Here is a 14,958-nt window from a genome sequence, read left to right as displayed (position 1 = left end):
TTAAATGAAGGTATGAATATATAAGACAATTTATGCATTACTATTATTATCTGTTAATATAGTGGGTATAAATAGGCATATAACATTTTTTGAAATTTTCAATGTAATTACTAATAAGTAAGGCTAGGAATTTATATAATTTGCATTTTTTTTCATAGCACTCCAATACACCATAGATTATCAAATACAAAATCCGATTCATACATCACAGAGTTCAGTACCTAATAACAATCATGTAGCATTGTAGCCATGTAGGTACATGTAAGTAAAACTTGTAAGATGTATGTTGTACCTGTACCAATATTTAGAGTACCTTTTTATTATACTACCACACGGTACATGTGGTTTTGTGTGATTTAGAATTCGAGGCTACTCTAAACATTTTTAATATATTTTGGTTAGTTAAATAAACATGCATCAGGGCATTAAGAAATGCAAATAATTTACAATTTGTATTTTATGTTCAAATGAATGACATAAATGCAGTTATTAGCTCCCATTTCCCAAGCGATTTTTGGGAATATTTTTGGAGACTCGTGTACCTAGTATCTACCTATTTTAAGTTTCAACCAGTTAAAGATTGCAGTGGTGGATCACCATATTTGTCAATTGGGCTTAGGTACTTAGTTAAAAAGTTATTACTTAGTTAAAAAGTTATAACCTCTTGAAGTTCCAGATTTTGCGTATTACCATCATGGTTATTTTGTTTTTTGTTATTTTTTTTATCAACAATAACATAAAACGTAAGTACAAATGGTAATATTTTATGACTCCACAAAAATGTTGAAAATGAAAAACTCACATTTACAAAAAAATTTCTAGAATATTATTCTATCATATTTTAAACTTGAAAACACGATTTTGAAGTATTTTGTATAAGTAAATACATAACTTTCAAAAAAACTGACACACTTTTTAAGAGTAGGCACCATCATGTTAAACATTATAAACACACATGATGAAAAAAAAATTCCTAAAAATCACTTGGGAGCTAAACTGTATTTGTTCCAAATGAATAACTCGTGTATATCATACTATAATATGTATATGTAAATGACAAACACTAATGACTACAATACTGTCAATACTACAAAATGTTTTTTAAAACATTAGCATTTGTCTTTATTATTATTCTTTAAAATACTTTTTTATCATAATATTTAACAGTAAAAATATGTTCAATATAAGGTGACCACTGCTCAGGATTAGGTACCAGCAAATACTACAGTATTTGGTACTAGCTGTTGCTTTACTAAAAATTAATTTTAGTATGCGAGCTTTTCTGATAAATAGTTAAAATTCTAATTTTAGACATTATCGATGAGCAAATATAAAAATATTCAACAAAATATGTTTGATTCTATACATAATAATTAACAATATTTGAGAACATACCTAAAAATATCAAAAAATAGCACTTACAATTTGAATAAGCAAAACAGCACTAAAAACCATAAATATGTGAAAATTAGCAAAACAAAATTCCGTATAAGACATTAGGCCATTGCTAAACTAATTTGTATCTTACTTTGGATAGTCTAAGACTTAACAAAAAATAAAAATAATAAGCATTTGTTAGAACTGAAAAGCCCTGGCCAATGGTCATTAGACTAACATTAGAACATTTTTAGATGAATTGAACTGGGTGAAACAAAATAAACTACAATCAATCTCTACTGATGTGAGTATTATAAATGATTATTATACATTCATACTTAATTGGTAACTACAGCTGTTTTAGATTCTGAGCGAAGCGATGAATGTATTGATTTTATAATGATGTGTGATGTGTGATTTTTTTTAATTTTTTTAATTTTTAATTTTTGTATTTGTCATCACCTTTTAGGACAGTAAAAGTGCTTGGATTTTCTTCAACAGTAACTTTTCTGATAGGAAAGTGAATCTAGTTGGTACTTTGGAGGGTCATATATTTTAAAAGCGCCGTGAAAAACAAAAGAAAAATTAAGGAAAAACGGGAATTTTCACGCAAAATTTGTTTTCAAGAACATAGATTTTGGTTTTTGGTGTAACTTTAAAACAAATGAACATTATGAAATTTTCACTGGTTGTTTATATTTGCATTTTCTATACACGATAACATTTTAAAAATATTTTGATTTGTTTTGAACTGTTTAGGAACATTTTCAGTTTCCAATTTTATTAGTATTTTTTTCTATGGATGTCAATAAAACTTTATTTGTTAGGTAAAAAAGCTTGAAAATTTAATATAAGGCTCCTACTATATTGTTTCTATGATATTAAAATATTAAAAATCCTTAATTACAGTTTTTATTTATAAGCATTTAAAGTTCAAATCTTGACAAAATACGGAAAAATCACGAAAATTAGCAAATTATTTTGAGTTGAGAATTCATAAAAATTTTTCTTTTTAAATCTAAGATTTGAAAATGTAATACAAGATTATCCATAAGTTTGTCTACCTTTATCAAAAAAAAATGTCTACAAGAAAGTCAAGTTAAATTTTTATGAGCGTTTGAAATTCATATTTTTACAACATTTGATATTCACTCGATTTCTCGTGTAACGATTTTTTTATTTTGTTGTAATTAAAAAACGTATGACTGTAGATACTTGAAAATCACTGAATGTTTATATTATGTTTCTATACACTATAAAATGTTGAAAATAATTTGTCTCTTTTTGAGCTGTTTACGGACATTGTCAGTTTTCAATTTTTTTAGTTTTTTTTTTCTATAAATATCAATAAAATTTTATTTGTTGGGTAAAAAAGCGTGAAAATTTAATGCAAGGCTCCTGACTGTTTTCGCTCAGAATTGTATTTATAATACAATGATATTATATCATTGAATTCAAATTTAACACCATCCATTACAGTGACCCACTTGTAACCTACTGTATAGCAGAGCGACATCCACTTACCCACCTTTTTTTTTTTTAAACTATTTTAATTACCTAGCTAACACAAATTTACCATTGTGACTCAGAATATAATTTTCCAACAGCCAACGTCCACCAATAACTATATATTAAGTACATTTTTTAAACTATAAAAATCATAGATTTATTATTATAACAAAACATAAATAACTGTTATGAGTGTTATAAAATATGATCTATTAATTTATATCAGAAAACTCTGTAATAGAAAAAGAATCTTTAGCATTTTAAAGTTATAATTTAAAAAAAAATATATATATTTTTTCTTTATAAGCAAACATTGATATATGTTTAACTTAATACCTACATAGAAATCAAATTAATCCAAAACCATTTCATTGTTCTAGTAGATATCAATAAAATATTATTGCTTGAAAAATTATAGATTTATTAATTATTAAATAATAAATAATATTATTTATTTTACAAAGGTAAGCATAAAAGACAATAGTAAAGAAAATGGTACAAGATCATACGTTAATAAAAATGTTACTCATCCACTACTAACAAATAAAGCACATATAAAGGATAATGTATTAATTATAATGAGAAAACTTCAAAATTACGTTTTTGCAAATCGAATAGATATTGGACAATTTTTTAAAGTAAGAAAACTGACATGTTTAAATTAATTTGGGAATTAATATATATATTAACCATTACAAATTTTGTAGACATTTGACCCTCATGGAAAAGGACATGTAACTGTAACACAATTTCGCAGGGGCCTAGACATGATCGGAGTTAGTTCATTACGCATAATGTACTATCCCGAGACAGAATTATCTGTATTGTTACTAATGTATAAAGATAAAGAATGTCCAGAAAGAATTAAATGGAAACAATTTGAAGATGAAATAAATACTGGTACCTATAGTAATAAATCATGTATTTTAATATACAAGGTGAACAAAATTAATTAACGGAAAAAAAAATGATGCCACTGAAACATATGACAAAAATTGTTAAAATTAAATGATTAGTAAATAATTTAAGAAGTATACTCATGTCAGGAAATTCCTAAAAAAAAATATTTTGTAAAAAGTTATATTACGTTCTGAATTCATTTAATCAAAAAATTTCTAAAAAATAAACTACTTGATAACTTAGATAAATGTTTTTAAAATCAGATTCACAAATTAGCTATTTTAAATATATCAAAAAATTTAAATCAAATTTAAAATTTTTTATTATCAGTGTTAAAAAATAAAAATATTTGTTTGTATAATATATGTACTGCTGTATATAGCGCAAATGACTATAAATTAAATACATAAAAAAAAATGTAATATTGATTAGAACAAAAGTTATTCCAATAGTCAGTTCTATCTGTTATACTATATATAGTTCATTTTAGAATACAATTATGGTCTAACTTCAAGTATTTTATGTAGTTAATTATAAATAATTTAATAATATCTTAAATAGGTACCTTTTTCCAATTATTTACTCAATATTCCAGTTAAATATATTTTGTAACGCCTTCATTTTTATTGGAAATTTAAAATTCCAATTAAAAAACTAATTATAATTTAGAAAGTCAGGATAAACATAAAAATTTTAAATTTAAACCAACTTATAAGTAATTTGTTTATATTATTGTAAATTTTAATGATAATGGATTCAATATAATAATTAATAACACACCTTCCAAATAAGATAAACCACTAACATTTTTAAAAAAATCACAAGAAATATTTTTAAATATAAGGTATTGAGGTGCATATAAAAGTATAATTGGTCACAATAATTTCACAAAATAGTTTTATTTTTTTTTTGAATAATTGAACATTAAAAGGAAACCACAGAAGACCATAATGAGGGCTATAAAAATGTTTTTTTTTCCCTCTAATTTATGTTAATCAATTTTGACAAATTCATTTAACATTTTATACAACTAAAAAATATTAAAATTACATTTCTATTGTTTGGAAAATAGTATTTATGGAAACAAGGCCAAGACTATGATGCAGTGAAAAATCAAGACCGTAGCGGGAACAAATACAAAAATTTCATACTATGTTAAATTGATTTGTTTTTTAATATTAAGAGGTTTTATTATTATCCTTGCATTTTTAGATATTATCATTGGGTATATATTATATTGTAAAAATAAATACTCAATGATATTATACAAACATATACATTGTATTAACTATAGACATAATACATATAATAGTATATAGTCTATGATACGAACTGTATACAGAAACTTATAAATGTTTTTAACAAGTTAACTGCCTTTACATTTTTGAGAATACCTCTGTAATAGCTTTGTGAGTTAATTTTAATACTCACCTAATCAGGTCAACCACGCTCTAATCAAAACAATGAGTTTGGTCATAAATGTTTTTGGTTTTATTTAAATAAAAATAGATGTTTATCTTATCATATGATGTTTACGATATTTTGAATCGATTGTGCTTAAAATAGATTGAATTTCAGGTGAGAGTTAAATTTGATGCTCATAGCCAATAAGTGTATTTTCACAATATTTTTATAGTTATCAAAATGTTATAATGTAATAAAATCTAATATTAGCATGGTAACTGTTTCATTTTATGTTTAGGATTCCCAAAATGTGCTATAAAATAACAACAATAAACGATTATGGGTACATGATGGGTTTACAGTTGACTTTCGAATATATGCAGGTAAAGAAGCTGTCCAAGGGTTGGAAGTTTCTACAAAAATAGTTATGGAGTTGACACATGAATATTTAAATTTTGGTAGGACAATTTATACGGACAACTGGTATACGAGCGTTAATTTGGCACATAAGCTCTTGGAACAAAATACTCATTTAGTTGGGACACTAAGGGCCAATAGAAAACAAAACCCAAAGGATGTAGTACAAAAGAAACTGAAAAAAGGAGAAGTTATAGCGCAACAGAGTGACCGAGGTATAGTTGTTCTAAAGTGGAAAGACAAAAGAGATGTTCTTATGCTCTCCACTAAACATTCAGACACTATGATAGAAACAATAAATAAACGTGGTCAAACTACAAAAAAACCAGAAATTGTTATTGACTATAACAAAGGAAAAGCTTTGGTTGACATAATATGTGATCAGAGGTCCTCATACCACAGTCCACTAAGAAAATCCATGAAATGGTATAGGAAAGTGGCAATTGAAATAATACTGAGCACTTCAGTTTTAAATGCCATGTGTTTATACAATAAGGTAAATAAAACGAAAATTGGAATTACTGAATTTAAAGAAATGTTGGTAAAAGATATGTGTGGTGATTATGAAGAAACCGATAAAGAAGAAGTTGAACACAAACTATCTAAATCTGGAAAAAGAACTCGATATGTGAAATGTTATGATGAAATGGTAAAACAAGGAGGAAGAAAACATGCTCAGCGAATAACGAAACAATCAAATTATTGGTGTGCAGCTTGCCAGAAAGTGTACTGCATCGAAAGTTTTTTTGATGACCACAGAGTCCGGGCAAAATAAACATAATGTTATTTGTAAATAGTATTGATTGAAAAGGATACAAAATTATGTTTTTAATTTGTTTTATCTATAATTTGTTGTTCGTTCATATTACCTGTAATCCATTTAATATTACCAAATTAAAAATAAAAATATGTTATATTAAGTTTAAATTTGTATGATTTTACTTACCTACTTGCCGGTACCCATACTGTTAATTAATTTGATAGTATATTGATGTTTAATTAGAGTAAAATAGATAATTTTTGGGTGCATTATATACATATATCACAATACGTACAAAACAATGAAAAATTGCTCCCGCTTTTTGTAACCTAATATTCAATTTTTTCTCCTCTTTCCAGTGATGCATATGAATGAGAGTTAAACGCAACTCTCACAAAATAAAATAATAAAATATGTGAGAGTCAAATTTAATGCTCATAGCCCATAACAACAACCACAGTGTGTATCAAATTTAACTCTCAAAGCTAATACAGACGGTTTTTAAATTTCTTAGCAAACGAAATTGCAAGGTACGGTGAGAGTTAAATATGACGCTCTAGGCAGTCAACTTGTTAAATTTAATAAAATAACCAATTATAAATTATCAGTTCTTCAAAAAAATATACAACAGTAATACATAAATGATAGTTGATTAAGTTTTTACACAAGATAATAACATAAAGCCTTTAATCTAAAAAAGTGTCTCCTTCTACAACTTCTTTTAAACTAAGAACTTCCATTTGAGTAGTACCTTTAGAATCTGATCTCACTAGCTCATCTATTTGTCTATAATTTCCAGGATCAATAAGCAGTACCTGCATAACAATAGTTTACACATTAATATTGTTTTAAAAGATTTTATGTAAATAAATATAGTAATAATATTATTCGTAGTACCAAAGTAATTTCTCCGGAGTCCCAATTTTCAGACTCTACAGACGATGCTAGAGCAACAAATTTTTCCTTCAATTTTTTTGCATCTTTGCTTGTTGATTCAACTTTGAGCCTCATCATAGCTCTATCAAGCGGAAGTACAGTCTTGATTAAACGAATGACATCAAGAGCCTGTTTAAAACATGTTAATTGATTATAAGAGATTGGGAATATCAGCATTCTGTCAAGCAATTAGTATTTACTTGTTGTTTGGAGTTTCGATTCGGTTTTACTGAATAATGTACATCTTTCATTGCTTTTTCTATCATAGTTACAGAGTATGGTCTTTTAGTTTCAGGATTAACACATTTATCTGGAAATACAAATATTATTCAATATTAAAATATATGTTTTAAATTAATTTTATTATTTATTTATTACCCGCAACAATAGTGGCAATATCTTTATAAGACGCATCCAATTGAGCTGATCTTTCTTTATCAGAAATCTGTAACTCTCCTTTCTCTAATATGTGTTTGCAAATATCTGTCAAGTTATCAGTGTCAAAAATCTTTTGTAAATCTTCCTTTTTGGCCACTTGGCCTTTGGATACGTTAGAGAACACCGAATGTGTTTGTAACACCTCATCAATATCTTTTTCACTATAAAAGCAAAAGAAAAGAAAATAAGAAAAAATTTAATTTTGTCATACAACAAGTATTTTAGCCGGTGTTAACATACATGCCATTCCTCCACGAAACTACTTTATTCTTATAGCAAGCTATTTCGAATCGTTTACCGTTTTTTTTCATCCGAACGACAGCCACATTAGTGAGACGAATTTGATTAGTTGGAGTAAATATTTTCGACATGATAGAAACTTGTTATAAAAAAGATTCAATTATTAATTTCATATGGTTTTATAAATTGAAAACTAACTTCAAAATTTCAAAAGAAAAATAAAATAAATAGGTATAATATAATATTATTGTTCCAATTGTCCAAAAATGAAAGCATTGTTTAAAAAAACAGATAAAAATATTGATAATAGTATCTATTTTATGATAAAAATTATGTGGTTATTGATACTATAATCAATCGCTTAGGGTTGAAAACTCAAAAATTAAAATTTGTGTGTATAACCATTATGTGTATTACTATTATATTCTATGACAATACATAATCCATAGATAATATTATATATATATAAATATATTATATATTTATATAATATATTAATATGTATTAATATTATATATTATCAATGGAAAATAATAAATATTATCCAGAGCACGGTCTTATATAAGACCGTAACCCACAGACCACAGCAAAGATCCGGGAGAGAGACAACAATTTTTTTACAACAAATACTATTACAATTTACAATATTATATAGGTAGTCTTTATTTTTAATTAAAATTTTTTTTTTCAATATTACTATATCTTCAATTTTTGATTGTATATATATTGAATAACAACAGTACCTACCTACTACCTAGTATCTACCGACTACCTACAATACCTATACTACCTCATTAGTAAGACTGGGATTTTAATGCCCTAAAAATCGTAAAAAATGCAATAATGACTCGAAAAACTCAAAAAATGCATTATACAAATTGATATTAAAAAAATATACTACTAGTGTATTTGTGTATTTTGTTATAAACTAGAAATTGGGTTAACTGCTTAGTTTATAAATTGCAGGTAGCAAGACCCTTGATAGAGGATTTCTTAGGTAGAGTTGACAAAATAATTAGACTGGTTGAAAAGTTAAGTTGTTTATTGAATTCTTCTGCATAAAATATTCTAAGTCTAATTCGACAAAGTTGTTATGTTGTCTTTCGTGAAGGTGCTCGTCTGTACTATGGTAGTATGGTGTCACACGTCTAATCCACAGGCCGTTCCGGGTCTGGTTTTATAGGGCCTCCTGCTCTCCTACTTCCCCCTAGTCTATCGATATCTCCGTGGACTCCACAGGATGTTGTTTACATTCGGACATTCCCACGCCTGGTTAATCGGAGAGTCGTGTCCGTGTTATCGTGTTATCGTGTTTTGCCATATTATATGGTATACGCCATCCGACAATATTTAGATACTGTGCATTATATATATGTATATATATGTATATTTCGTAAGCAATTTCTAAATATTATATTCATACATTTATGATTAAAGCGAGGTTGTAAGACTTATTAAAATGCAAGATCGCATTGCCCTCTCGTTATATTCTCATAGGTTTTCTAATTGGATATAATATGACTTTGATTTATTTAGCCGAATTTCTACGTGCTGATATTTATCTAATCTTTATGTTGCCAAATGTGGCCGAAAGCGAAACGATCACAATAATATATCATGTGTATTATTGGGTTCGTTACAATTTAGTTCAGTGGACGTATGTCTATATTATAATAATAAAATTGTAACAGTGTTCGTCCGTTTAAAATATACAAATAAATATGCATGGAATACCTAATACAATTAAAAAATAATTGTTATTAAAATTGTTTTTTTAGAAGATAATAATAATTGATTATGCGGCACTGAATATAATTATACATTTTTTATACAATATATGTTAAATATTGTGTAGGTATATTGTACTATTATTATGTAGGTATCTATTATGTTCTAGTATATGTTATAAGCAGTTTAGCATAAATGCATATTAGGATGGATGATATAATATGTAAAAATAAATAATAATATAACATAATTGCAGGGTTTTCGAAATTGAATCTTTTTTGATAGATGTTATGTGATTTGTAAAACTCATAATACATATTTATAATAGAAATAGCTAGGGGAGATTGGTAATTATTAAATGTCGTGTTATTTTTCGATGTCACCGTCGATAAACGTTCTGTACAGGCGATACAGCGTATAATACATGCAGGCATTGGGAAATATGTATAGTCGTTATAATGTTATATTATAATAACAATATAAAAAGTGGTTTAATAAATTACCACAATACAATGTCTATTCCTGAAACTACCTATGAAATTAGTACAGAGTGTAATTTAGACCAGGTTACAAATGATTATGGTGTTTAGTTTCTCGACTGATAATTATTGTGTTCGCGTGCAAGCTGACATATTATTATGCACCTAGGTATAGCTGGGCTATATAGTCATCACTCACCTTTTATAGACACACACCATTGAATACCACAATAATATAACATTATAATATGTACCTATATATTATATTATACGCACTATACAGATATTATTATTTTAATTCATATATATAGGAGTAAAAAATGACGTTAAAATAATATATGTAATACGATAAAAAAATACATTTATATTTATGAGTGTTATACAAATTAAAGCAAAATATTGCTACCAAACGAGCAGTCATTACCGCTGATTCCCAAATTCGTATACCAGTATTTGCTTTTCTTCATATAGTTATGTACGACAGTCGACAGTCGTTCATGAATATCTGATATAGGAAGTAATAAAACTAATAATACTGCTGATATAGGTACAATCAAAATCGTGTTTAGCGATTTTGCAAGTGGGTAAGTTAAAGTGCAGTTAAATGGCAACGATTTGTTAAAATATTATTACCTACCTAAGTTTAACGCTTCTAGTTCCAAGTAAAAGTCTGCAGGATATATAAGATAGTAACCTATATGTGGCTATTTATGTATATCGCATATTGTATATAGTATATTAGTATATATTATCAATTATTACCTAACATAAAAAAATATGTTTACGTTTAGATATTACTTAATAGCCTTTACAGTTTAGTAGTTTACATTAAAATATGTGTAATATATTAAACCTATACATGTTTATAATGGTTTTAATGTTTTATACAGGGAAACTAGAACAGGTACCTACTCAATCTAGTATATCTTATTAATTATTATACTCGGAAAATGTTTACTAAGTATAAAATATTGATAGATTAACAGTCGTAACGATTACAATTTTAAACCATCATATTATACCTACTAGCTAGCTCATTAGCTCCCATATCTTCCAAACCTATTACCATGGACCTATTATATCCTTAATAAACAAAGTTAAATAACGCATAAACTACTCGTTTGAACTCTAAAAATGTTTAAAATCAAGTCATTGTGTATTATAATTAGTATTATTATTTATATTTATGTGCTTGCACTTTAAAATTCCAAAAATCAGAATTTGAACTAATTCATTGGATAAAAAATCGGGGGTGAGCAATGACTAATGAGCATGCATGGTTGGTACGAATCACCCTGTATAGTGGTCGATGTAGTATTACAAATTTAAAAATACCTTTTCATAGCTATATATAGTGTTTATTTTAATGTTTATTATTGGCAGCAAAAGGGAAGGTTCCAGTAGGAGGTATACCCTATAAAACGCAGTATAAAATCGTGCAACTGAATGGATTCATTGAGTTTTGGTCAAAATAACTCGAGAACAAATTGTCAATCCTGCGGCATACGAAATAACTATAGCAGTAGGTATCATTATTTTTTCATAGTTCATTGTGATGAACATTTTTTAGAGCTTGATTATTCAATTTAATTATTTTTTATAGAAAATGACAAATTACATGGTTATGTGTGTGATTGTAAAATATATGGTGTGCAACAGATGCAACTTCGACGTCTGAAGACAGATACACCTAGAGAAAAAAAAGACGCTAAATATTTCGAAAAGAGAAAGAGGAACAACATGGCAGCTAAAAAGTCCAGAGAAGCCAAACGTAGAAGAGACAATGAAGTAAGTTATATTTTTGCAGATTTTTATTTGTTTTTTAAGTATGTTCAAGTAGGTATTTATTTATTTTATTTTAACATTTATTATTATATTACACAACCTGCATTAAGTGAAGTAAGTGGTTTGAGACATTGAATGAGGCATTTTGTGTTTGAGAAGTTGACTCAGACCCAAAGTTGAATTCTGCAGATCAATATATTAAAATATGATGTTTGAAAACGTTGTTCAAATTTTTAAAACCAGTACCTAAATATCTATCATTTTAAGAAAAGTTAATTCCAAGTACTCAGTGGCATATATTTTAAGTTTTTTCCCATGAACAGCAATCACTTCCCAATTCTCCATCTTTTCAACTCATCCCTCATTAAACTTATAAACTTGTAAAATATATATCATATATGAATTTAAAATCTATAAAAATAGAAATATTATTAATTAATAGTAAATACTAAATTATATAAATATTGTTTCTGATAATTGTTTCCTTAATAAGACATGCATAAATTAAATCGTCATAATTTAAAGTTTACAACAAATTCTTTTTAATATTCAATACTGCCAAACAATTATGTTTTTAGTAAACCTACCCAGCCACTCGTATAATAGTCGACGGTAAGTAATTTTTTAAATTTTTTTTTTGTAAAGAAAATAAACGTTTACCTAAACGTGTAGATAGACATTAGATGACAACAAACATATAGAATATATAGATATATTCTAAATATCTAAGTGCCCTATTTTTGCCCCTATCAAATATCCATTCGCTTATTTGAAGATTGCCAATAATCTATTAAATAAGATTAAAAATTTACCTATAGGTACCTATACATTTTGTTGAAACTACTTTTTAGTAATTTGTTAGCATTTTCTATGCCCAAATTGTTGCAGCTTTCGGCCCGTGCCTGTAGTCCTGTATAATATTATTATTATACCAAATATAATAATTTGAATTTTTGAACATATGCTACCTTATACCTTATACCTACCTAATTCATAAATAGGCAATGGTGGATATAAATGTGTTATACATTTATACAGTGAGTTGTGACAGTGTATTATTTTTTCAGATGGCATTGAAATTATTTCTTTTAGAAAAAGAAAACATGATGTTAAAGTTCCGACTAAGTACAGTATCCGAAGAGCTTGAAATTATAAAAAGAACGTTAGTTTTATATAATACGAATCAAGTAATTTGGACTAATAACGTCTTACCGCCTTTTCAAAAAAAGTAAACTACTAGATTAAAGCTTAAAAATATAAATAACAGAAATATAATAATTTACGATATTATTATGATGATTTACCGTAGTAAATTATGTTAGTATGTTATTATTACAATATACGCATAGAATATTTTAATAATAAATTTCAAATTAGGTAGTGTTTAATGCAATTATTTTTTGTTAGAAAAGAATTTTTTACCAAAGTCAGTTTTACGGTTTTACATTTAAGCGAACAATTAAATTGAGGCTGTCTCCTAATCACTTACTTATTATTTTGTTATCTACACGATAGGAGCACGGAATAATAATTAACATATTTTTGAGCTATTTATAGGTGTAAGAAATTAAATTTATTGTGTGGTTATTTAATTTTTTTCGATAAAAAACGATAAATTGTATTTTGCTGTGTTAAAAAGCTTAAAAATTAAATTCATGGTTTACCATAAGTTTCTTATTTCTATAATAACAGTTCAAAGATATTAAACATATTTATCAGCTTAATTTTTTTTTATACATTTTTAAAGTTCAAATGTTGATAAAATTAATCAACATCATCACTAATTTCAAATAGTTATTTAATAATGTATAAAATGTTTAATTTTAGATTTTGATCAGAACAATGAATGTATTAATTTTACAATGATATGTTTTTTTTTATTTTGTTTTTATTTTTTACTTATCTTTTATTTGTTTTGTGTCTGTGTACACGATAAGTAGTCAAAATAATAATATTAGTTTTGATATTAAAATAATAAAAAACTAAACAAAAATAAATAAAATGCTATGTACTTTTTGACTTCTTTTAAAACACTGTTAATAAAAAATTTTTCTTCTCCTAAATCTTTGGGGAATTGTGATTTGTGAAGCAAATTAGAACGCTATATACATATTATATAGTATTGGTATCTGGATTCATTTCTCATGCCATCGGTGACCTATCATATCTCGTCGGATAACCATTCTATCTTAAATCGTGGTGTAGACGTGTAGCACTATATTAATTTTGAAAATGTTCGATTACATTAAAAGCTAATTGTCTAACATTTTGCAGTGCTTCATTTTTTAGCTAATAGCTACTTTTTGGGCAATCAGCGTTTAAACTTTCCGTCACCGCTGGTGTCTTTTTTCTAATTTTCTATGCGTCGAACATTCACGAAGTTCGACCAAATACTAAATACGATAATACAGCCCGATACAGGACACTCGAAAGTCTGTACCAAATTAGTGGCGATCAAATTGTTATTACCGCCCCCTGAGATTGTATGTATAATAATTTGCCTATATTATTTTATATTGTTCATGTCAATGGTAAGGACTAAGCATGACAGATTAAATTAAATTTGTCAAGGGACTAAGGACTAAGGAGTAAAAGAGGCAACTATTGTAACAATTTCGGGGGCTATCAGTAATGATATTGTAAAGGTGTTATGATAAGAAAAAGTTGGCCCGTTTTTATAGACCTAAAAAGATATCCTACAACCGTGGTATAAACTAAAATCGACAACGCATAGAGAGAGAAACCACCGGACGGGCATAGATAATATAAGAGATATCTTATATTATCTATGGGTTTTGGCCGTTACAGTGTGCGTGCCAGAACCTAATATAGGCCAAAACATGTTTTCTCTCTCTCATATGTTCGTATGTTTAAATGTTTGTTTTCTCTCTCAGTTATGTCGTCTGAACTAACCATATTAGGTAGTGGGGCATGGTGGTGAGGGATGCGTTGTCCGTTAGACATAGGACGTGTCCGTATTTGGTT

At 27.0% G+C, this 14,958-nt stretch overlaps 2 protein-coding genes across 2 annotated transcripts; one reads left to right on the top strand and one right to left on the bottom strand.

Moving 5' to 3' along the window:
- Positions 1-5,046: 5,046 nt before the first annotated feature.
- On the bottom strand, positions 5,047-8,256 carry LOC132952778 (ribosome maturation protein SBDS). Its single transcript, XM_061025203.1, has 6 exons — positions 7,982-8,256; positions 7,682-7,902; positions 7,504-7,613; positions 7,265-7,432; positions 6,944-7,182; positions 5,047-5,148 (listed from the first exon to the last, which is right to left on the bottom strand). Exons 1-5 carry the CDS (start codon positions 8,110-8,112, stop codon positions 7,054-7,056), a joined length of 759 nt encoding a protein of 252 aa, XP_060881186.1. The 5' UTR covers positions 8,113-8,256; the 3' UTR covers positions 5,047-5,148; positions 6,944-7,053.
- A 3,369-nt stretch (positions 8,257-11,625) lies between these two features.
- LOC132952882 (transcription factor VBP-like) lies at positions 11,626-13,772 on the top strand. The gene is made up of 3 exons (XM_061025368.1): positions 11,626-11,710; positions 11,792-11,976; positions 13,041-13,772. The coding sequence occupies exons 1-3, from the start codon at positions 11,635-11,637 to the stop codon at positions 13,203-13,205; spliced, it is 426 nt and encodes a 141-aa protein (XP_060881351.1). The 5' UTR covers positions 11,626-11,634; the 3' UTR covers positions 13,206-13,772.
- The last annotated feature ends 1,186 nt before the right edge of the window (positions 13,773-14,958 follow it).

This window comes from Metopolophium dirhodum, chromosome 9 (genome assembly GCF_019925205.1).
Source record: "Metopolophium dirhodum isolate CAU chromosome 9, ASM1992520v1, whole genome shotgun sequence".
Lineage (NCBI taxonomy): Eukaryota > Metazoa > Arthropoda > Insecta > Hemiptera > Aphididae > Metopolophium > Metopolophium dirhodum.
The sequence above is the reverse complement of the archived record's forward strand: the minus strand, read 5'-3'. Positions and strand labels throughout refer to the sequence as shown.